Genomic DNA, 25,588 nt, shown 5'->3' on the forward strand with positions numbered 1-25,588 from the left:
GTTTAGAAATAAGCTCATTATCTTCAGTTTTAGTTTCTTCAGGTTAGTTTTATTCGTTGTCCTCTACAAATGCTTTGTAATTTGTGTCTCTCCACTGTAAGTTAAGAGTCCCAGCAGGTGTAAAACGAAAATGTTGTGCTGTGTGAAAGAGAGAAACGGAGACAGGGAGGGGGAGAAAGAGAGAGACTGTGGTTTCATAGGGCTTACCACCGCTCTACAGTTTGCGACTGCTCTGAGTGCACTTGTTTCAAATGGGTGTGGAGGGGCAGAGAGGAAGGAAGGGAAGGGAGAGCAGGGGAGGGCGGCAGACACCAACACCTAGGCAGTAACACTCTTGAGTGCGAAGGGGGGAACAGGCGGCTGTCGATGGGGAGGTCTCTGTGAAGCAGCAGCAGCAGCAGCCTACCTGTTGGAAATCAGTGCGGGAGACTGCCTGTGCCGGACCCACGCTGATCGTGGATCTGCGGGAAACAGCCCTTAACAATGTCTCCAAGACTATTACTCTGCGCTGTTCTGGCTGTGTACCATGGGACGCAAACCTGCAGCGGATTTAACATAGATGAACGGTTTCCTGTGATCAAAGAGGGGAAAACCAAAGGGAGCTTCTTTGGATTCTCAGTAGCTCTGCATCAACAGACGGAAGGCTCCAAAAAATACCTGTAAGTTGTCATCTGTGTTTGTTAGAGACAATGCTTCACTTCTTTTTTTCATTTGAAGGTTAGAATTATGTCCGCAGTCTCAGGCACCTGCCTTGGACCAGGAGGCGTAGCGAAAAACAACCATTTGATCCGCCACAGAGAGGAGCGGTTTGCGCCTTCTTACTGCGTAAAACCCGCGATGAAACTCTGGAGTCTGAACCATATTTCACCATGTCACACCTTTGCCTGTTTTTATACTTCATTTAACACACTTGCTTACGATGGCTTCCTTCGCATCACACACTTCCCTTTTCCACACATAAAGTAGTTCCTCCTCAAGTCAACCACCTGTTAGACACCGGAGCGGTATAAATCTCTGCGGATTTATTCAGGCCTACCTCCAGAGACCTTTGTTAGTATATTAAAACATCTCGGACGGGTATTCTGTACTGATTTTGTGCCTATGTCGTAAGTGAAGAGAATCTGATGAAAGTCTTGTAATTGGCCGTGCGGGGGTTGTTACCTGGGCTGTTATGAATGAAGCTGGTATGACGTGCATTTCAGTCAGGCCGTAGGACGCCGGCTAACAGGCATCTGGGCCATGAGAGCATATGTGAATGTAAAACTGTCTGTTGCAGTTTTACACGAATATTTTTCTCTGTTCTATTTACACACTAATTTTACATTTCAGTTTTTGCCTTTTGTGCATCTCTCTAATCAGACAGCGCAGCAATCATCCCCCAACGTTGACTCTTACTGTTAAGAATGCATACATGACTGAATGAGATATTTCATAATGTCTGTTACAGACTTCTTTGAGAGGAATCATTTAGCTGCGGGTGAAACAGCTGGGCCAGGTGAACTGTACTGCAGCTCGGAGCTTGTCTGAGCTGTGGCTTCTAAAGTTATTCCAGTGCACAAGATTAAGGGTCTTTCAAGGTTGTGTCATGTGTAATAAGCAGTAATACTGCAAAAAAGTTGTTTCAAACCAATTTATGGGTTCTCACATATGTCCTTTCTGTGCATATAGGACTTCAGTGTTCATGTCCTGCCATTGTGGAATGCACAGAAAGTCCTGACATAGCCCGCTCTTCTTTCTTTCCACCTATCCTCAGGCTTCTCCATTCAGCTGACACACAAGTGAGTTTGTATTTCGCAATAAAGGTGTTCATTGGCTTGTAACACTTGTAGGTTGTTATTACCACAATGTCAATGCTCATGTGGATTTATCAGTGTTTGGGGGGATTTACATCAAAGTAAATGCCTTTTGTTTCAGGAATAATTCATGTTGGACGACAAGAATGTGTGTGACACATCTTTCCTGTCTTCCTATGCAAAGTCTTTTAATGAAAGCTCCTCAAACTGTATCATTGTTTAGTGTAGGATTTCCCTCGGCCAATTACAGTGGCCCCCTCCACTCATCCTTCCGCATCTGTGATCACACAGCGTGTTCATAACTTGCTGTTATCTGTGTCCTCGTTCTGCTTTGAAGACTAAGAAAGAAAATTGCCAACCCGGGGCCGCACTTCCTCCACGTTATCACCAGTGAAGTCAATCTGAATATACGGTTTCTTTTCTGTGAAGTGGTGGACTGATGTGCATTACAGAGATTTTCAGCAGTTAATAGAATGGATAACAGTGTTCATCTGACACATGATCAATGTGCCATCTTGGCCTTGTCCCGAGAGGGATGGAGTCACTGTCCGCAGACTGCAACCCAAGAAGGGGAGCACATGGCTGTGGTAATGAGACTGGAAGTCTGTAGGGACAAGGAGGCTGTAAAAAGTCTCATTGGTGTGCTGCTAGCTAAGAGGTTTAAGCAAATTTGTGCTCAGTTCTATTTTATTAGGATGCATCTTTGACACTAACATGAACTGAACGTGAACCCTGACCTGCTGCTGACTGTAGCGTCATATTTAGCATACAGCAATGAGACTGGTGTTAATCTTTTCATTTCACTCACGGGAAGAAATTTAATGAGTGTATTTCCCAAACTTCAGAGCTATTTCTTTAAACTTGAGGAAAAACATCTGTGTAATATCCTTAAGGTGTGTTTTGGTGTCTCATGTCAGTGTGACCCATTTCTTAATTTGAAGAAGTGAGATGTCTGAGTATTGCACTTTCACCTTCATTGTGGTTGTGACTTATGATTCACACAGTGTTACTAACCTACTTACCTTAGATCTCCCACAATTCCTTATTCCTTCTCAGTTCATGAGACGGGTTTTGTCTCATAAAGTTCAATAGCCTACATTTATTTCCTTCAATAGTACTTCCTGTTTCAAGAGTGTCCTCTCTGTCAGCCTAAGCTTGTAATCTGTGGAGCTGCTGATGTTTGCTAAAGACAGTCTTTTAGTACTCAGACTTCTAGTGCATGCACTCTGTGATTCTGTTTAGACACATACAGTAACAATGTCCTGATGGTGTGTCCCATGTTTGTGCTGGTTTTACAGCCTTGTCTGTTTCCTCTGTGTTGTCTGGCTTCTTTTGTGGCCCTCAGATCTGTCTCACTGCACCACAGAGCTGTTTGTCACAGGTTTCCTCATTACTGTAGCGAGCTAGAGCGTGAATATTTGAAAAATGCAAGAACTAGGCATATAAACCAGTCGTGGCATGTACACGTACATGTTTAAAGTGGTCGTTCTTTGTGCATGCATTAGTCAGACAGTCAGAGTCCAGGATAAAAGTCAAGACAGAGGGTTTCCACTCCCAGTTCTATAATTATATGAGTGCAATAAAGTCTTTCTTAACCTCTTAAGATGTAGGCTATTATCCAATTACCATGAATCTAGCAGTGTATCTTGGCTCAACTGAAACAATTTAAAAAATGTATTTTGGATTGAGGTGGGGCGTACACAGCCAATTAGTAGATTCACTTAGTTGGGGATGGGCTGCGCCTGAATAATCTAAAAGCTACCTGAGGCCAATTTGTACAGGGTATTCACCTCTCCACTCCCCCTTCACTTTGAATCACCCATTTAAAGTCTCTGAGAGTTTTTTTTTTCTTGAGATAACTTTTTTTGTTCTCTGTTGTAGCAGGGAGGAGGGTCTGGGCAGTCAGCTGGCCACCTATTGGCTCTTCCAGTCCCCTGACCCCATGGTATGCCTGGAATGTATTACCCTTCTCTGCACAGTCACAACCTGCCAGGTTTCAGGTTGAGACAAGACAGGAGTGAGAATGATGACTCTCAGCTAAAATGTGAAATCATTTAGTTCCCTCCCCAGCAGACAAAAAAAATCCTTCATTTTATAGATGGGAACCTCTGCAACCTGAGTAAAAGAGTTGAATTCCTCCGACTGATGAATATTTAATCAGAGTTGAAGTGCCTTTGCTTTTCCAGCTCATCTCTGTCTGACTGCTGTGGCCTGAGGCCATGAAAGTCAGCCATTTAATTTGATGGGGCCTTCTCCTCTCTGCTGTGAGGTGCAGATTAGACTGGTCGACCTGCTGTAAGATTTGTAGTCACAAACAGTCTGATGTACAGTTTGAACATGCACAGGAACATGCTCTGCTTTTCTTCAAACCTCCTAGAGTTTGATGGAATTAATTATCTGATCACTAATCAAATCTCCCATTTGAAAAGTTAATGTAATGCAGCAGACGAGGATGATGCATAGTCATCCTCTAGTATTAAACTTTAACTTTCAAATGTTAAAGACAGGAATTAGTGCCCTGGAAAGACATCAAGGTGATTCTCCATCCAAAACCTGTCTTTTAAATATTAAACACTCACCTCCCTACAGGCTTGAAATGTGGCTGCTAAAAGTTCACTCCTTTAACTGTGGGAGCGAACAGCTTGAATTCATGTCAGTTACAATGTATTCCAATGGCAGTAGGTTTTCACAGCAGGAAGAAGTATGAATGTGTCTATAGCCTGGTATTTTTGTACACAAGTATAGTATTGTGCATTGGGCCGCGAGCTCTGAAAAGCTGTTCAACAGTACTGTGAACAGTAAATATGGTCTCCCTGCACTGTTTTCACAGCACAGCCAGTGACAAAGTCTAATACTCAAAAGCAGATTTTATGTAATATAAGGTATTAAGTAAACTGAATGATGTAATGCGATATATTACATTACATTCTAGCACAGGCTAATGTACAGTAAACGCTGCAGGTGGGAATGTCCAACTTGGCCATGATCCAACATTCCTCGTCATACAAATGCTAGTGGTCTTTGTCTCTGAAGTAGGTCTATCAGAGCGCTGGTGTCATGCCTCTGTGAAACACTTTTAGATAAGAATCCTGTGTTGTCCATTAGACCCTCACACATGTGTTACATGAGAGCCGGCTGCGGAAGTTGTTACTGATGTGTCTCTGTGAAAAGGAAGCATCATAGATTTAATTTGAGAGAGGGAGAGATTAGCCTTCGAGAATTGTCCCAGTCTGCTATTATATATGCACTGAATTTTCTTTTATATCTATTGAAGGTGTATTATATTTAAGTATATTTTGTTAAAACAAGGCTGTTTTTACTGTGTTAATGTGTAGTAAAAATATTTTATATGTAATACCTAATATTTAAACCCTTATTGGTCACATGACAAAAATGCTTTGCATCAACAGACAGAAGGCTGTTAATATTAGCTAAATGCTAATATTAATGCATTTTATTTGTTTGATTTCATAAGATTAAAATGAAATGAAATGAAAATGTTAGCACTACATTAATGCTAACCTAATAGGTCAGTTTGTGTGTTTTAATTGTTGGGTACCTCTTTCTATTAAGATGCCCTTCATAGCTTCACAGCCCTACTGTAAATTGTAATTAGCCACTAAAAAATAATTTGCTAATACTTTAAAGAAGGCATTTGACCTCTTATTCAGAAAAAAAGAAACAATTGGGAAGCAAGATTATTGATTATTTAAAAAAAACTTTATTTAAAATGTATTAACATTTCTAACTACAGAGATGATGGCTTGTTAGCAAAAGAAACCCAGCAGCAAACATGCCTGCCAGTGGGGATTTTTACAACTTGGCTGACTGACAGAAAATTCAGAGGGTGTTGTGAACATGGTGTTTTTTTTGTAGGTGGGAATAGGGTTGGGATATATGAAAGGTTTTAGGCCAATTCACTGCAACAGTACAAGACCTCACTAGAGTTACGTGCAAGTTTATCCATGGTGACTGGCCCTAATCTTTATGCTATTTATTGCCTGTATCCAATCAGTTGGTAATGGCATGAGATGCATTTTGTGTAGCGGGAGAATGAATGACAGCTTCTAATAACATGCTGAAATGGATCCCAGCGGGACCTCGGGCCTCCTTCTAATCTCCACAGAGGAGATTCTCTATGGTGGGGCTTTCATTGGAAATACCTGCAGTGAAGACTGTTTCCATCCTAACAAAACTGTAAGAGATCCCCTTTTCTCCCCTGGTTCTACAAATGCCCTGAAACAGCGAGGAAAAGAAGCTAGTGTAGTTGGCCTCTGGGCTAATGAGGGTTACCTGTAGCTAGAAAAACTATATGCATCGATACCTTTGTCTCTTGATGCCATTTATCATCTTTGAAAGGGAAATGATCCTGAAGTATTGGTTTACACTTGGTATGTACTTGTGGAAGTTGGTCTACGTGGTATCTCGTGGTCTGTCCTTAACAATACAATGTTATGAAATGCCTTTGAACTATTTACTACACAGTTTGTTGATAAATTACAAAAGTAGAATCTGCTTCAGTTGTCTTTACTAGAGGTTTTCAAAGCCTCAACAGGTAAAAACAGATGTTTCATGCACACCTGTGCTGCATTTATATAAGCTGAGAAAACCTCACCTTGGCAGGCATGCTAACAGTGCCGCTGTCAGATCTATTATAGCTATGAGGTAGTCCACCTGTAACCCCCCCCCCCCTCCCCCACCCCAACCGCAGGCCCCTCTCCTCCCCCACTTTACATACAACAGGGGTCAAAAAGTTAATGGAAATACTGTTACTGATACTGTGAGTCTCTTGTGAATTCTGCTTTGGCTGCATGGTGTGAGCTTGCAGGATGCTTGTGTGCTGCTGTGGTGTGGGGTCACCGACAAACATCTGTGTGAGTGTGTGTGTTCCGCTTTCTGTGCATGCATTTGTGTGTATTTCCCTGACTGTTTGTTAGACAGTGTGTTTGTGTGTGTGTGTTAATTGTGGGTGGCTGTGCTGCGCTGTCTGTGTCTGTAGCAGTGGGGGAAGCTGGTCTGACATCATTTATCAAGAGACAGCAGACACTGGGTGGCCATGGTTAGCAGAGCAACCTACACGAGACACGAGTCAAAGTAACATAGTCCTTGTCAGACGTGGTTTTACTCGTTGCTAATGAAAAGTGAGTTAGTTTATTATCAGGGGATGACCTGCCGTGTTTAATTTGTCACACTGGGTCTAAATGAGTTTGCTCTCCTGTTACTGTTTCACCCATGGCAGATGGTGGTCTTCAAACAAGATGTTTGCCCAGCTGAGATACCTCGGTAGGCGGTTTAGAACACAGGTGCAGACTGATGTGTAACTGTGTTTAATATTATCCTGTTGTTCTGTTTTACTTCCTCTTTTGATCAGCAGTAATGTATGCACTGCATTTAATTTCCATCGCATTTTTTCCCCATGTGACTTAATTACCATTTATCACAGTGATGCCAGCATTTCATTTTATCCTTTAACCCATTTCTATACATACTCTGCTTCTCTGTTTCAAATCTCTGACAACACCATCAACAGCTACAGTGTGAGAAGACAAACTAGGCTGAAAGCCGCCTCTGATGACTTGACAGAGGTGAGAGGGCAACGGCAAGAACCTGAAAAACAAAGGTTTTACAGCTTTTAGAAACAGATAAAGAGATGAAAGTGTAGCAGTATTCTTCTGATTGCACCCTACCATGCTGACTGCTGTTTGCTTTGTTAGTTTACACCCCCACAGTTATAATGAGGAATTTGTCATAATGTAAGAGGTATACTGTAGCTTGTTTTCCCTCATAGGACTTCAAATACTTCTGATACTGCTGATGATTGTGATGATTATATTTTTGTGGTTGGATGGAGTTGCTTGAGATGTGTGATGGCTCCATGTTGTTGAATTTCACTTGAATCACATTGTGTTAGTTATTAGTTATTGATGTTTTAGTCAAATAACAGTGGGATAGACAGAAAAATGTGAAAGCCCTGAGAAGCGCAGGTGCAGTTGGGCAGCTCTGAGTGACCAACACTTTTCTACTTGCAGGAGGTCGATACTGTTTACCCAGAGACGACTCATCTATTAGCCATGTTCTGTATGTGCAGGCTCATAGTTAATGTGTTAACAACAAGGCGTGCTTACAGTGAATAGTCCGATAGCAATGTGCTTTCTCCACCCCACCTACTGCTTTGTGAGAGTGTTTCCTGAGATTACAAAGAACTGGATTTATCAGAGTGTTCTTGTAATATAAAGAAAGTACAGTGGGAGCAGAGCAGAACACACACACACAGCTCAGTAATTGCGGACCACGCTATGACACACCATGACTATATAAACCATCCTCTCATCTTTCAGTAAAGTCATTACACCATTACAAGAGCATAAAGAGATATCAGCCCTGGTCTCCTCTTGTCCTCATGCTTAATTCAATCTTCAAATTGAGTAACTCCATTCAATATTATCTCCATTTATTTGCTTAGTGGGTCTAAGTGGCAATGTTTCCCTGGAATCAATACGAGTTGCCTTTAGCGCAATACAATCTATGTGAAAAATACAGAGGATGCAGTGCAGGTGAGTGTATTTGTATATTTGTGTGTTAAATGGGTTTAGGATTAAGGATGAGGATTAATAGCACTTTGTGCGTCAGTTCTGTGCCTGTACTTGTTCGATAATTTGCTGACCCATTGTGTGCTGCAATGACAGGAAAATCCCCTTTATACATATTTTGCTCATTTGTTTCACTGATACTGCAGCAATCAGATGCCAGTAAGCTCATTTATGATAATGTCTGTTTCTCACCAGCATTTGTTAAGCGCAGTATGAAGTTCTTTCCCTTTTCACCTGACTGTCAGGGCAAATGTGGGCTCGCTGTGAACACGCACCAAAGTTCCTGATTTAAACCCTTTAGAGGCAGCAACGCCATTCAGCAAAAATAACAAACAACCTTATGTGCAGTATTTTTTGTTGTGTGTATGTGCACAAGCTGGTCACTTAAAATACTGCAATTTTACACAACCTGCCATTTTATGTTGTGAAAATCATCATACAGAGTTCATGCATGTCCTGAAAAAAACACACACCAGTTGAAACTTCTGTCTCCACCTTAAACTCCACAGAATTGTCCATTCCCACAAATCCTTTCTCTGTATCCTTATACAACAACACCTTGTTACCAGGGGCAACAGCTGCGTGTGTCTACTTGTTTCCAGTGGGTCTGACAAAAGTAGCCTGCAGCGTCACATTTTTAATGAAGTAGACTTGTGGTTGCTCTACATGATGCATAGGAGAACAGATTTGCTCAGATAACTGTTAGTTGTGTTATTTTTAAGAATCGACATCCTGTGGCTCAGTTGACAAAATCATCACCCACAGTATTTGTGCACTGTTGTAGAAAGAGTCACAATGCTAGAGAGATTGTTGAGTTTTGTTGTTTTATATTGTGTATCTTCCCCAGAGGTAAGGGAGTTGTATTGCTGGTAGTGAAACACAGGCCCTGAGGCTGTCTTCTCATGTCGTCGAGGATTCTTTCTTCTTCTCTGCCCTGAGGGCCACAGCCGCACCCTGTGACAAACAGGTTGCTCTAAGCCTTATCTGGACAGGTGATCAATCACTTGTGAAAGGCTGACATATTCAAGCCTGCTCACATCTAGATACTGCATGCATGCACTCGACAAAAACACACAAATACATATACAACAAAACTAGAAGCATTAAGTTCTCTCTGTCTCACTCTCCTCTCCTTCTTCCATGTAGGCCTCTTTGTCACCCACTTTCTCCCACTTTACCATTTTTAAATATTTACACCTTTTGACATTTGAGGAAAGGGCTAGCAGGGTGAAAAGTTGCGTGCCAGTTATACACCCATATCATGTGTCTCATCATAGTCCTGTTCAAACCGGACCCAGATGAAGATGAATGAGACTGCATTATGCTCCTCTTGTAAACATGACTAGCCCTGTGCATTGTCTCTTCTTGTTAAGTCTTACAAAAGCCTATGAGATGGAGAGAATATGTCATCCAGAAGGTTTTAGTCATCTGTAATTAAGTTGGGTTTCTTGTGTTTTTCTGAGTCAGGAAGAGCCAGGTAGGGGGTCAGAGCATGATAAATTATGGCTTGACTTTGATTAACTACAAGAAAACTACTTGTTTTGTAAGTGTCTGACAGACAGATGTGTGTATACCAAACTGACAATGATTTCTCTTTTTTGTCTCTTTGTTTTTCTGTGAGACAAGGATCAATCAACCTTTTTGCCCTCTTCCTCAGCCACTCCCTCGCTTTTTCAGTCCCTCCTCCGGCTCCTGCGTTCTTGGTTCAGTCAGTGGGCATTTTTGATGAAGATGACTAGATAAGCTTACCTCTGTTTCTTTAACTAAACACCACTGATATGAGTTCATCTAAATCCCCTCTTCTGAGAGTGTCTGATTTCAAGAATGCACCACCCTCACCTTAGCTGGGTGTGTTTGCCATGGTAAATGTTTGGTTCAGCCAGCCGTTTGAATCACTGTGTAGATAGAGAGGGGGCGAATTTCAACATGTCCTCAGAGTAGGAATGCAGCTGCCGGGTGCCCCTCTTCCACTTCCCTGGGCCTTTGACAGCCTGTTTATGAGGAGGTGATGAGCAGGGAGGTAGATAGGAGGAGAGCACATATTGTAGCAGTTGGAACAGGATATGAGATGTGCTGTCATGGCTGAGTCAACTGTTTGTAACTCAGATCTTGGTCATTTTTATGTATGGGTTGAGAAGACTAACATCCTTTCAAATCTTCTCACATAATCTAACAAATGCAAGATCAAAAATCTGAAAAACATTTGAAGAGGAGTTTTCAACTGACAACAGTGATATGAAGGACAGATTAGCAATAATATTTGGTCTAGCTGGCTATCTTTTGCATATTTGAAGACAGAAATCTTTCTGTCATTGTAGCATGGAGAATTTTTGTTGGCTATTTCCCCCTGCTGCCTGCTAAGCTAAGCTAACTGGCTACTGGCTATAGCATCACATTTACTATACAGACATGAGAATTGTATCAATCTCCTCATATAACTCTCAAATAGGCATTATTTCCCAAAATGCCAAACTAGTCCCTTGATTTGAAGTGTTTCTAGCATAAATTATATCAGATACACTAATATCAGGCTGAAAATACCACTTCTCAGTTGTAAAGCTTTGCCTCCACTGTCTGTCAGACAGGATGGCATCAGTCTGCAGTGTTAAATTTCCAAAACAAACACAGGTGACCCACGTGGCTCTGCTGAGACACTAAGACGACTGTGAATATGAGGTCAAGTTGAACTCTGGTATTCTACAAAGAAGCTCTTCGCCGACCAAGGTTACCCAAGCCTCCCTGAGTCGTGTGTGATTGACTTCACAAGTTCCACAAGTCTTCTTAATTTCTATTCAGTTTGAGCAAAGTTCACACCAACTGGTCTCTAAGTGTTTTGCTTATTCTCTGGCTTGACCCTGTTCTTTTTTGTTCCGCATTATGTGGCTTAGTTTTCCCACACGAATGGTTAACCTTGTAAGTCTGTGTTTTGAAACACTCTGAGCTGCTTACAGCTGAAAAACACATCAGGTGGCCATGACTTCTGATGCAGGGGCTATGGAGGAAGAAAGGCAAGTCACGTCAGCCAAAAACACACACCTACTTTCTCGTGTGCTCACATTTTCTGTAGTATGGGAGCACACACACACATATACTCATACTATAGATCACAGGCCCCTACACACTCACAGTGGGACTCCGTGGCCCTGATTTTCCACACTACAGTATCTGTCAGTCCCACTAACTACTACAAACCTCTGTGGAATCTCAGATGCTGTCTACATTACTGAGTGATTACCTGAATTAAGGCCTCTTCCTCCCAGTCCACTGAAAACTGCCAGCCCTCAGAGGCCATCTTGGCCCCTTCTGGTTGTCATCGCTCTGGCAAAATAATTGATTCATTGCTGATAATGCCCATCTGGTAGCAGAAAGAAGGGGTAATTGTACCTTTCTGTTTGAAATGATGCAGGGATGGTGTGGGGATGTCTGTTTTTCACGCACCAGTGGAAAATATTCAGTGTAAAGTTTTGGGATGTCAGATTGTCCTCACATTTCTGGTCCAAATTACCTTTCGTTTCAAATCGGTAATAAGCTCAATCTAAGCAACTGAAGACAGTTTCCAATGCAAAGACACACTTTCTCAGTCTGTTCATGTTCAGGTGGCACATCAAAGAGAAAGTATTATTGTCTGGACTCTTGAGATGCTTGATCAGATTGCATGTATGTATGGGGGCATTTTGTCTGTGTTAGGGTGTGTATAAATATGATACAGTAGGATGGTGGAGTGGGAGAGACTGGTACAGTACCTCAGTGTGTTTGCAGAGAATGAAAATCTACCACATAACCTGCTAGTAATAGTGAGCCATCTGTTAGAGGCTCAAGATTTTACAATTTACGTTTATTTGCAATATTTCTCATGTTCCTCCTCAGACATCAACTAGTCCTTCCATTATGATTCAACTCGAATTGTTTACCTTCAAGTTGGAACAATGTGGGGCTGACTCATGATTTTGACTTAAAGGCACAATGACCTGACTGAAAAGGTGTGTTTAAGTCTGCACCTATTATCTGTATTTATTCTCACTTATCAGTGCGTGTCAGGAGGGTAGCTACCCCACAGTTGAAGTTTATATACCCACAGGCTTGACTAACAGCTTGACTCACCATTTTCCAGTTTACACCATTCACCATTGCCAGTAAGGTGTCAGCATTCAACCAGAAAGGCACAAATATTTTGAGATAGTTTGAATGAAAAGAATGATGTACTTAACATCCACACTACTGTAGGCTTTCGTTTCCCACATAGTACAGCAGATCACGTGTCACACACACTGAAAACAAGACTGTCTACACCTTCGGCCTACGAAGTGGAGCTAATAAATCTTGTGCTGACAGTAAATAGTGCGTCCCAGCACAGAGCCTTGCAGAGGGGGTAATCCCTTTACTTCAAAGTTCTGTGGTGTGTTAAAAGGTGCTGATGTAGGGAGTGTCTGGGTGAGTGGACAAAAAGATCAGGTCCATCGCCAAGAAGCTAGTTTGGTGTGTCTGTCTTTGTGTAATGTGGTGCCCAGACTTGTTGCGGGTCATGCTCTGACTGCTCTGTTCTTTCCAGTTTTGATTCACACGTCACCTACACTGGCTCACTCTTTGGAACTGAATATTTGCTCAGTTTCTTAAGTGTCACCCTAAAAAGTAATATACTTTATAAGGGCAAAGTATCGCACTGTTAAATGCTGCAACAAAAAAAGTTGTGTATAGTCAAACATACTAAAAGGTGAACCTGCAGGACCTTTTCTGTGTTGAGACTAGCAGGATTATCAGTGAAATCATCTAGCTTTTTTATTTTGCTGCCACTGCCTCTGCTGCTACTGTTGTATTGTCTAACACTGTGACACGACTCTGATATAATCTCCCTGCAATAATAATTATCTGTCTCTCCCTTTCTTTCTCTTTGTGTGTTCAGGCTTCTTGCAGGAGCGCCCAAAGAAAAAGCCCAATCTCTACAAAATGTCAATGAAACAGGTGGTGTCTACTCCTGCCCCATCACCACAGACACCACTGACTGCTCCAGAATGGACCTGGTCAGCACAAGTAAGCCTGGTGCCTATAATGAGATGGGAATACTTGTTTTGGTATTTAACTGAGGAATGCAGCATTGCAGTATTGTAACTTAGTTTCTCTGTACAGCAGTGAAAACAGGACTCCACAGTAGGGATGGGACAATACACTATAAAATAGATTTTATCGCCCATCGCGATAAAAAAAACAAACAAAAAACACTCACAATAAGTTGTTCGCAGTGAATTTCGAGAATAGTTAATATCCTCACGAGTGACTTGCAGAAAGCCTGCCAACATAAAGTCCTGTATTGATACTGAATTGCCACAAGGGGGAGCTGCGCCTTTCCAGTCATTCCGAAATACTAAGCCTGTCAACATGGCTGAAGGCCTGGGTTGCCCATTATATCCCCCGCAAAACAGAGTTAAATCAGATGTGTGGAGATACTATGGAATCCAAAACAAAGGACTCAAGGTAAAATTAACGAACGTTACTGTCAGTTAGGCTACTTAACGTGGTTCAGTCATACAACCGCTGACGTTTATCCAAATGCTTTTTACGCTGTGTTCTGGTCACCGGTGAATTAAGCTAACGTTAGCCAGGTAACGTTAGCTAGGTAACGCTTTAACATTGCGTGTTAGCATACTAACATTTACTAATCTGCTCTAAACTTAAAGTAAAAGAGTGGAGGCTGGTGGAAATGTCGTCAGTTTTGCGATTTGTTGTTAATGATAATGCTAGATGAGAAGTCAGAGGATTACCAAAGTTATTTCAGTTTATTTCAAGATCCAAATCAACTCCAAACTCCATCACTACAGATGCTACATTTCCTGTAATGCGTCCAACAGCGTCTTTTTTTATAAGACTCTCCTGGCTGGTTTCCAGATATTTCAAACTCCACACCCCCAGGTCATAAAATTTGTAGTCCCCAAGTTAGCTGTCATGACACCATTAAGGGTATGTTTCTCAGACTTGCCAAAACTTCCCCTTAAAGCCACAGCAGACGTGCTCACAGTCTGAGTTGTATTCACCATGTAAACTGACGCTTATGTGTGAAACCACTTGACTTTCTCCATGACATATACAGGTACTGTAGAGGAGGATTGCTATAGAAAATGAGGAACAATAACCTCAGCAATAACCTGAAAATGATAATCAGCCAACTTCCTCTTTATTCACTGAGGACAGAGCTAGTGTGCCAAACAAGCTCAGAGTCTAATCCCCGGCATGTCTAATTGCATTCAGGATCATTTGCTGCACCTACATAATGAGCTCCAGGATAGAAAACTCTGAAAGCGCATCCTTTCTTAATTGAAGGTTATTAACTGGTAGACTTACCGCTCTACTACCTTAAGGTGAATAAGGCCCCCCAGAGGCTAAAAGTAAGAGCCATAATAAAAGGATTCCTCCTCTCTTTTAATGTTCAGAGTGACTGGGGCTGCAGTCACAGTGCATTTTTGAGGTTAATATCTGTCAGGGCATGATCCAGGCTGAATGAAGCTTTACTGTTTGGGGTTGGTTTTCCTTTGCCTATGATCACCATAATCATGATGAATGTTTTTCTACATAATGAATGATTGGACATGGCTGACTGTGGACTGCATACTAGTTTTTATTAGGTGAAATATAATGTTGAACTAACAGTAGAATCATGGAAATTGTGACACTGATACTGTTCAGATTTCAGTACTCTGGATGTTAAACTGTAAAAACTTTAACTGTAAACTTTTGTACTATTTACATGTTCATAGTAAACCCCTGCAATGTAATTGCCACATCTGACCCCAACCCTTATGTCACATCCACAGCAAATCCTTCTTCTGAGATGGTGGAGGGCATGTGGCTGGGTGTGACAGTGGCCACTCAGAGGGACCAGCCGGGGGGACGCATACTGGTGAGATGACACCATGTTTTACTCTATTAGTCACATGTGACACACTATGTATACAGAAACCTTTATTATAGAATTGAGGGTACCCAGGGTGAGATAAAGCTCTTGCTTTGCTTTGCAATAGTTGCACTATTTATTGCAGTACACAGCTACCAAATGTTGCACTCAACATGTGCACATACACAAGATAGAATTGGACATGCAGGTAGGAAATGCTACAGAGAGTCATGTTCATGAGTAAGAAGTTCTGTTTAGTAAGACAATCTTTTTTATTAATACTAGCACTTGTTTAATGAATACATTATCAGAAGAAGTTGGCAGATTTGACACATTTTAAGTTAGAAATGATTGTGCAGTCCATAACATCCTACAATATACACACTCTTCTGTGGTTTTCAGGCATGTGGGCATCGGTATGTGAAGGTCATCCAAGGTGGCTCAGAGGAGCAGCGGCGGATGATAGGGAAGTGCTACGTAAGGGGAAATGATCTGACCTATGACCCAAATGATGACTGGCAAACGTACAATTACGAGGTTTGCAACCCCAACAACAACATGGAGTTTGAGGGCATGTGTAACATGGGCATATCAGCTGGCATGACAGACACTGACGTCTACATCGGCTCCGCAGGCAGCTACATGTGGCAAGGTGGGTGTTGAGGAGTTAATGGCAAAAAGAGCGCATTTTGTTACTTGGCGTTGAAATAATGGGCAGGTTTCACAGACAGGGATTTAACACATCCAAGACTACCTAGTGTTAGTCTAACACTGGGATTATTCTCTGTCTGGGAAACCTGTCCATTGTGCATGAAGCAGATTTTAACACTGTTTTCTGATTCTGCTTTGTTATGAAGGAAATGTTCATGTAACATGGAGAAATCCAGATCCAGGGTATTCTTGGGACTCTAGAGACAAGGACTTTGGCCAGCTGAACAATCGATACAGCTATATGGGTGAATATTCAGTCATTCTTGAGTGTGTTTTTGCATCTTATAAACTGTAAAATCATTGGGAATCAGGAAGAAGACCTAGATGTCAGTATGAAGAACAAGAGAAACAAAAAAACAAAAGTCAGATGACAGTTTTAACTGTGAATCTCTAACACTCTCTCCCACAGGTTATTCAGTTCTTGAAGAGAAGAAGCTGCTGAGCAGAGACGACTACACAGTAGTGACAGGGTCTCCCAGATATGAGTCCAAGGGCTCTGTGATGTTTGGGACAAAGACTGATAATGCCATCCAACAGACCCTCATCATCACCGGGGAGCAAGTGGGCTCATACTTTGGGGGCAGTCTGGCTGTTACTGATCTCAACAATGATAAGTGCGTTTCTCTTCTCCAGACAGCATGACTGTGGAAAACTGAACTGCAAAAAATGATTCTGTTTTTTAGCCTTGTCTTTTCTCATGTACAGCATTCAGAATGTAAGCACATAATTTCTTGTTTGGACCTCATTCTGCACATGCTTGGAATCATAGTGACTGTTTTTTTAATCCACGGTATCCTTAGTTTGAGAACAACCCCAAATTGGAGGTCATGTTATTAAAATCTATACAGTTCTCTCCAAATGAACAAAAATCAGTGCATCAAGATATCAACAAATCATAGATGACAGAACATAAATTTAAAAATAATCTTTCTCCAGCTTTCATATTCATATTTACTGTAAATCACAAGCTGCTTAAAATTCTAGATTCACAGTTGGAAAAGAAAGAAAGAAAAGCAGAAGGGTTATGTTTGTATCTTTTAATGGATTTCCTGTAATTATATTTTGTTCTTTTGAGCTGCTTCATGGTCGAATGCTCTGCAGCTATGATATGCCCTGTTATGCAGAGAATGCATGACGATGATGTATGTATGAGCTGAGATGAGAGAAGAAAACCTGTCCTTTCAGCAGCTCAGATAAGGTGTTCATCATGACATCATGGTGAAATCATGTGCCTTCCTTTAATGCATGAGTTAAACCTGGTTGGGATTTTAAGGAATATGTACATTTTAGAAGTAATGTTGGTAAATTAAGACTCATGCTTTGTAGGATATGTAGGTATGTATTTGCATATTAAGTCATATTTTTGGATGTTTCTTTGCTTATTACAGCTGGAATGACCTGATTGTGGGTGCCCCATTTTACTTTGACCGTATGAACGATCATGGTGGAGCAGTGTATATCTTCATGAATGAGAATGGATCTTTTGAGAAGACTGCCACCAAGGTACTGAAGGGTCCATCGTCTTCTGGATTTGGCTTGGCAGTCGCTGCCATTGGTGATGTCAACCAAGACGGATTCCAAGGTGTGAAACAGCTTCTGAACTCAAAAAACAAAAATGAAACTTCACCCAGACTGCAAATCCATTGATAGACACAGATACAAAATGATGTACTTTATGAAATGGTAATGCAGGAACTTCTGGTAAAATTCAATATTAAAGACTTTTTAAAATGGTTTTTAAGGTGGTGTGTTCGCCACTCTCTCATGGAAAGAATCAAGCTACTGTAGAGAGGAAACGTTGGTTTAAGATGTTGTATGATCGTGTATTATGTGCTGTTCATACGCAGTCATCTCAGCAGAGAAACTGTCGACTGTTGACTGTTACATTTCAGGCTGTTTAAAAGCTGTACAAAATTGCAGTGGCTGGCAATTTACTAATAATTATGTGGTGCAATGTTGCCCCCTAGAGGACTAATATATTTCATACACTGATATTTTACTCCATTGTTACTGTCTGCAGACTTTGCAGTGGGGGCTCCTTTCCACGACACAGGAAAGGTCTACATATGGATGGGATGTAAAGAGGGAATCTTAGAGAATCCCAGTCAGGTAATATCTGACACCCACTACCATGAATACACTTTAGACGTAATCTGAAAGGGCCCAGATTTACTGTGTTAATTTCCATGTGCCATTGTTGCCCTCTATAGGTGATAGAGGGTAAGACAGTAGATAATGGTGGATTCCATACCTTTGGCTACTCAATCAATGGAGGGATGGACATGGATGAGAGCGGTTACCCTGACATCTTAGTTGGTTCCCTGGATGACCGCATTGCCTTGCTCAGGTAGATATTAGAAAAAACATGTCACTTCTGTGTGAGAAGAGGGAAATTTATGTTTTTCAGGTCCTGTTAACCATGGGATCATAGAATTCCTGAGTGATCTTTTGGTTGAACAGAAAATGGTTTTAAGTTAAAAGAAAAGATAAGTTCTTGAAAACTTAACACTGTTAAAGTACAAAATAACGTCTGAAATATACAAGAGGAGGAATTACATGGAAGATATTCACAACTATTGCTGGTGTTTGTCTCAATTGTAGACTCTAAATTATGCACTTTTTTCATATGATCATATAACTTTGAAGTTTGATTCCTTTTTTTCAATTAATTTGTTTTCAGAGCTCGACCAGTTGTCCACTTAAATACGGTCTTCAATGCTATGCCTAAGATTGTGGACCCTAACCAGTGTCCTGGAAATACACCATGGTGAGCTGTCATCTCAGAACATGTCATTCTGAAACTAGCTTATTCACATTTTTCAAATATTTGCCAATGACTCTTTGTGTTTTACAGCATTACAGCAACTCTGTGTATGTCTTTCACTCTGAGCAATGGAAACAAAGACCTCAAGAAAAATATCAGTAAGAAGTCTTCTTATTCTTTAATGGAAAATATTTCCAAATTGCTTAAATACAGGCCGCAATCTTAAATCTATACATATATCTGTAGTTAAAATTTGTTGAGATACTGGCCTGCTGGCTGCTCACTGAGCTATATATTGTCTGAAACTACTGTATTATCAATTTAACACTTGCTGCAATGTTCTATAATGTGTTACTCTATATATTTTGACATTATAAAGCGGTGAAGTACACAGTGGAGGCAGACACGGAAAGGAGAAGAAGCCCTCGAGTTCGTTTCCAGAGCAATAATGATGACACCTATACCGGTTTGCTGAGCTTGCAATCCTCCAAAAGCACATGTTCTGAGCTAAAGCTGTTTGTAGTGGTGAGTTTTCAACATGTATGTGTATTAAATGCTGTGTATGTTCATGGTTTTGTAAATATACATTGTGTTGACTGAAAAAGCTGCTGTTGTCCAAGTCATGCGCATATTCACACTAGTATTACATTCTTGGATGACTTAACAGGCTCCTGTGAGGGACAAACTGGAGTCAGTGGTCTTTTCCCTCAACATATCCTTACACGAACAAAAGCCTAAATCCAGACGCTCCTTGCAGAACCTGGACTCCTTCCCAGTTCTGAGCCAGGGGCAGAAACTCACTCAAAAAGATGAGGTATGGTGTGGTGCACAAGCCACCTTCACATACCACATTTTTGATAACTTAGTGTATTAGTATATGTGATTTTCTCCCTGTCAGATATGATATAATGTTATTTGTTAAATTCCCGACAGATTGATTTTCAGAAGGAGTGTGGCTCTGATAACAAATGTTCCAGTAACCTGCAGCTGACTGCCAAGTTTGTTGACGATGATGATAAGCCTTACCCCAGGTGAAATGAAATTCTGCAAACTAAGCTTTCTTTGACTAATATGGGTTTTTAATGCTGCTATAGAAACCACATTTTAGATGAATGTTACACAGTATGGGATTTTTAAACATTTAGTATGATAATTTGGGGAATAAGTTTACTGTGTTGCCATGAGTTAGATGAGAAGATTGGTACCACTGTCATGTCTGTACAGTACATATAAAGCTACTATAAAACTGTTTCTCCCTTTCTCCAGGTTTTGTGCTAAGCTAATTACATGTGAATGCAGTAATTAACCAAAAACAATAATTGAAAAACAAATGAATAAATACCTGTTGTCCAATTCAGGGACAAGCTGGGTTTAACCCAGGTGCTTCAGTTCAATACCAATATGAAGATCATAAGGCTGATGGTGGAGGTGACTAACATCCCTACCGGGGCGAGGTTGGCCGAGGATGCTCATCAGGCCATGCTCAATGTCACCATCCCTGAAGCGCTGACATACTCTGGTGTCAGGTCATCGGTACGTCCACTAGAGGGCAGCAGACTACTGAGAAATATACATTTATTAGTTACTTCCTCTTGCTAAGGCTAAAATTCTTTCATTAATAACACAAAATACAATGCTAGATTTTGTCTATCATAAAGATAAAAAAAAAAATAGCTTGGCTTCAGTTTTCTCAAGCGAAATATACACTAAACTCATTGTCCCTACTTGCACATTCAACTCCAATCTCTTAAACTGCTTGATTTTATAATCCCGTTCACTGTTTTAATATACTGACTGTGTGTTTAGGACCACGATGTACAATGCAGTCTTGATACCACAGTGATCTGTGAGCTGGGGAATCCACTTAAAGGCAATGAAAGGGTGAGTGTACAGAATTTTCTGTCAAAATAGTTTGACATTTTTCCCTTGCTGAGATGGGTTTCTCATACTTCTCGTTCCTTTGCCTTCATTATCAGGTGTCACTTGTCCTCAAGTTTCAGACAACAGGGATTGATTTATACACACAAGAGATTAACTCCCAGCTACTTCTGTCCACGTAAGTGCTTAAGATTGTTAGATTCCTTTACATACAAGTTCACTTTTTACAGTGGTGTAGCACTAGACAACCGCTAGTTTTAATCTAGACTTTATATCCACATTTGCTTATATTTAGGTCCCAGTTTTGGTTCTACAGTATAGCATTTATAAATAACGTTTAAGCTTTTTAGTACAAAATATAAAGTTGCTTTTCAGTTGCTGGTGGTTATGTTATTGTAGACATAAATTCAACTGGCATTCAGTGCTGTAATAAAGTTTGTTTCTTCAGTCTCAGTGAACAGAGTGACCTGAGGCCTGTGCCTGTGGCCCTGATGATTGAAAACACCATTCTCCCCACCTTCTCCTTGTGAGTCCCATTACCCACAATAACTCATGACGTATTGAATATACAGTAAAGAGCACAGAAATGCCATGGAAGCTGAGGCACTAAATGTCACACACATTATCTTCCACGTAGTGCTTTTACCCGCAGAATGTACAATCATTTCTAACTCTCGCCCCGTCCAGAGCGAACGCCTTGGTGCAAACAAAATTCGGCGGGACAGTGATGGGCGAGTCAGCTATGGTAAACACCAGTGACGTGGGCAGTCTGGTGGAGTTCACCTTCAAAGTGAGTCACCTTCACCACTCAGGCTATATTAGACCTCCAGGACTGTATATTGCATCTACAATATGTGTGCTACTCAGCCACATTTCCCTCATCCCCACCCAGTCTTTGAAGCCACCAACACTTTTGTTCTTCAGAAGTTTAATATTGCGTGGGAAAGGATTGTTATGTGAGCCATGGTTTGTGGTGTAAGCATGACCAGGGGTGGATACTATTTAGGAGTTGCTAACTTACAGTCCAGCTCTGACTGTTATTTTATACTATATTGTTATTCTGCACTATCACTGCCTTTTTTCTGTCTTTTTTTAGCTGCTGACTGTTTTTTCTCCACCAGGTGAACATGAGGGGACAGCCCCTCGGAAACTTGGGGACCCTGGCTGTGGAGTTTGATTGGCCCTATGAGGTAGCCAACGGCAAGTGGCTGCTGTACCTGACGAAGATTGTCGTTATGGGGGACTCAGAGATGGAATGTAACCCTCCTGACTCAGTTGTCAACAATCGGAACCTAACTGTAAGGCTCTGTTTTAAGCTTTGGTTTAGAAGGTGTTGTTGTATCACCCCTCGCTCACTCACTCACAAGTACTTTGTCTAGTTGAGCTTTGGATACTTTGTCCAGATTGAAACTGAGGTAACATGCAGATGCAGATTATGAAGACATTGCTTAACACAAAATACACAAATCAGTCCCAGGTGATTCAGCTGTAAAACCACATGAAAAGGTGACTGGGTTGATACTCAGCCTGTGGCCTTTGATATGTGTCATGTTTTTTTTCTCTAATCTTTCCTATCTCTGTTCTTTTCATAATGTACAGCTGGCTGGTGCCCACACCCCATGACATACGCACATCCCAAAATGTCCCATTTCTGAAAAGCCACAAACATGGTTACAAATAAACAGAGGTAGAGGCTTTAATGAAAGGCCTTGGGCAAAGAACAACCGTAAGAGTTGTACAGCAAGCAGCTCTGTGCTTTGAACTAAATGCTAAAGTCAGCATACTAACATGCTCAATATGAAATGGCAGGTATGATGTTTTACCATCTCTGTTAAGCTTGTTAGCACACTATTGTTTGCTTCTTAGCACCAAACACAGAGTAAAGCTGAGGCTGAGGGAATGCCAGACATTCCTATCCCCAGAGCACGGCTATAAAACAGTGTGACACTGTGTATTTCTGTTGATTTTTGCCACTCAAACACCTCTGGGAAATATAATAGTGGTGATGAATTTCACTGAACTGGGACTGATATTAAGCAAGATTAAATTTATCTAACTGATGCTGAGTGCAATGTGCCAGTGCTCAGACTTGTTACACATGCTGTTATTCATCCCTGACGTCAGTGTGAAGTGAAGCAGTCAGCAGTTTGAGGAAACGTCAGTGGTAGAAAAGTGGTGTGAAAATGGTCTCAAAGCCAAACCACAGCTGTTCAGAAATACATTTTGGAAAAAAAAACATCTGTGTCGCCACACACAAACCTCACAGAGCCCCCCAATAGAAAATAATAATGCGTGTGGCCTACATATAGACAGTGGGAATGACAATCCTATTCTCAGAAGAATTTGGTAATGTCTTTATCAAAACCAGTAATTACCACAAACCCTCTGATGTAATGTCTCTGTCTCCTCTGCTTTCTTCTTTCATTTTCCCCTCTATTTTCACTTCTCCTCCAGTTGTCGGGGAGCGGACCTAAGCGTACTAAGCGGCAGATTGTGGTGGATGATGGTCATGATGAGACACAGCCCCATACATTGAGCCGCAGGCAGCCATCACATTGGTCACGCATCGAAAAGAGACCCACTTGTTGGTAAGAAATGGATCTGCCTGAGTGCTCTCATGGACAGCTTTTACGCGTCATTTGAAGTGTTATGTTTGATCATCAGAGTGAGGTCTTCACATTTCACCTCTCCCGTTCAGCAGACAGACAGAAACACACCTAACAAAGGCCTACTTTAACTCAACATATACTATACTGTATAAAGTTATCACTGAGCACAGAAGTGAATCTTCACCTATATTGACATTATCCCTTGAACTCCCTATAACAATAGAGCTAACTTTAACTGTCAGGGCTCCTAGGCTGTAGAATTTACAGTATTCAGGATTTATTACATATTATATAACTGTATACATGTGTATTCGTCGATGTTTGTTTCACTTGTGTAAAAAAATAATAGTTCTTCTTTCTCATTTTGTGTTCAAGGAATGCTCAAAGGGAACAGCGAAATGCGTGAAGTTCAGCTGCCCACTGCTCAACATGACGGATTCAGCCAAGATTTATGTCCGGTCCCGTTTGTGGAACGTACAATGTTAGAGGTTAGCTCACCAGTTGCAGCCACACACACTCAAACCGGGGTAGAGACCTTGTAATTCAAGCCACAGGTTTTTCTGAGGTCCTTGCTTTGGTGTGAAAGTGTATATCTGTGGTTTAGACATTTACAACCCTTTTTACTTCTTTGTGAAAATGTTTTGATGCCGTTTGTGTGCGTGTGTGTGTGTGTGTGTGTGTGTCCACAGGACTATTCCAATGCTCTGCGAGTTACAGTCAGAGGTCATGCCACACTGAAGCTCATAAAAAATACATCAAACATCAAGATGGAAAATCAGACCATCATGGTGCGTAAGGACTACAACAATGATGGTGATTGTGTTGATGATAGTGGTTTTACCTGACCTGTCTCCATCTTTCTTGTAGTTCACAGTAGAAATAGAACCAGTGGAGGGAGTGGAGACACCCTATGAGCTCCCGCGCTGTGGATCATCATCTCAGCAGCAGTAGCAGGAATTTTACTACTAGGAATCATCATTCTGATACTATGGAAGGTGAGGCCACAAATCACACTGTGCTGATCAGTTACTCACACTGAAGATCCTCCCTGGGTTTTGTGACAGCCAGTGACCCATTCATCTTAGTCTGTGACCTCCATACAAGCCATTAGTCTAACCTGTGACTTACCCCCTCCTTCCCCATGCACCCTCCTCCTCCTACTCCACCCCAGTGTGGCTTCTTCCAGAGGGCCAGCAGGAGGGAAATGTATGAGGCCAAGGCGCAGAAGGCTGAGATGAAGATCCAGCCCTCTGAGACAGAGAGGTTGACTGAGGACTACTGAGGCCCACCTGGGTCCCCAAACAGCACACACCAGTGGGGCTTTTGGGTAAAAACACCCCTTCAAATGGATATTCTATAGATACTATCAATGACAGCTCTAAGCTCGGGTGTGATTCACTCAACACTTCACTTTCTGTCGCTTCACTGTACTCCAGTTTCTTGTCGGTGCTGTAGCTAACATTTCTGCTGTTTCCCTTTCAGCCTAATACTGCACTGCACTGCTGATCACTGTTTTATATCATGTTTGTCTTCACTACCATATCCATCTTTTCCATCTTACTCAGTAGGATATTGTGGGTCTCTGTGCTACCTAACCTGCTTTTCCTCAGCCTCTGAATCCTAAATCTTCTTCTCAACCCGTCATTAATCCCAGCTCCCCTGCCATTTAAGTGCATCCTCTTTAATGTCACCTCCTTCTCTCCCTTTTCCCTCCAGCTTGGATTCTTTAAGCGAGCCATCTACTACCGGATAATGCCAAAGCACCAGGGGGTGAAAATTCGCAAGGCTGAGCGCTATCAGTTCAATCTGGGATTTCAGCCTGAGGAGCCGCAGAAAAAGTATTGGATCACCAACTGGACAGAGATGCAGCATTACTACTACTGAGGCCTTTACTTTGAACCCTGAACCACTCAACATCACACTGGCACAGGCCAAACAAAGAGCACTGGGCTCAGCTGAGCCACATGGACTTTACAGCGCATGGACCAACTGTGGGTAAAAGCATTCAATTTGACACTTTTTTTTAAATTTTCTAGTAGATTTCATCAACTCTTTCAGTGCAATATACTGAACATTTTTGTTTCAGAGATTGTAATTTGTTAAGTATTTTTGAAGAATGCAGTGTTGTACATTGGATTGGCATTCAAGAGTAAATTGTAAATTGTTACATTGCAGGTTTTTATGTACTGAACTTTGCATGTGTACTTTCATTTTTTCTTTCTGAATCCTCTGAGCAAAGTCACCATGTTGATTTCCACCATTTCTATTTTTCTCTCTGAGAGTCCCTTGATTCTCTCTGTGATTGTATATGCCCTTCCTGCTCTGTCGCCAGGCATCACTTAATGGTCAGTTGTTGTAGG

The 25,588-nt window shown here is 41.4% G+C and overlaps 1 protein-coding gene across 1 annotated transcript; it reads left to right on the forward strand.

Moving 5' to 3' along the window:
• Nucleotides 1–261: 261 nt before the first annotated feature.
• LOC108890932 (integrin alpha-3-like) lies at nucleotides 262–25,222 on the forward strand. Its single transcript, XM_018688012.2, is given in 29 exon segments — nucleotides 262–659; nucleotides 13,284–13,411; nucleotides 15,187–15,272; nucleotides 15,669–15,918; nucleotides 16,124–16,222; nucleotides 16,387–16,591; nucleotides 17,366–17,559; nucleotides 17,998–18,086; nucleotides 18,188–18,324; nucleotides 18,658–18,744; nucleotides 18,832–18,899; nucleotides 19,121–19,266; nucleotides 19,409–19,555; nucleotides 19,675–19,772; nucleotides 20,100–20,274; nucleotides 20,548–20,622; nucleotides 20,718–20,797; nucleotides 21,068–21,145; nucleotides 21,307–21,409; nucleotides 21,741–21,917; nucleotides 23,074–23,146; nucleotides 23,149–23,207; nucleotides 23,604–23,700; nucleotides 23,703–23,716; nucleotides 23,918–24,016; nucleotides 24,096–24,149; nucleotides 24,152–24,223; nucleotides 24,400–24,555; nucleotides 24,945–25,222. Coding segments are annotated over 28 exon segments (3,177 nt in total). The 5' UTR covers nucleotides 262–483; the 3' UTR covers nucleotides 24,511–24,555; nucleotides 24,945–25,222.
• The last annotated feature ends 366 nt before the right edge of the window (nucleotides 25,223–25,588 follow it).

This window comes from Lates calcarifer, unplaced genomic scaffold (genome assembly GCF_001640805.2).
Source record: "Lates calcarifer isolate ASB-BC8 unplaced genomic scaffold, TLL_Latcal_v3 _unitig_1834_quiver_1740, whole genome shotgun sequence".
Lineage (NCBI taxonomy): Eukaryota > Metazoa > Chordata > Actinopteri > Centropomidae > Lates > Lates calcarifer.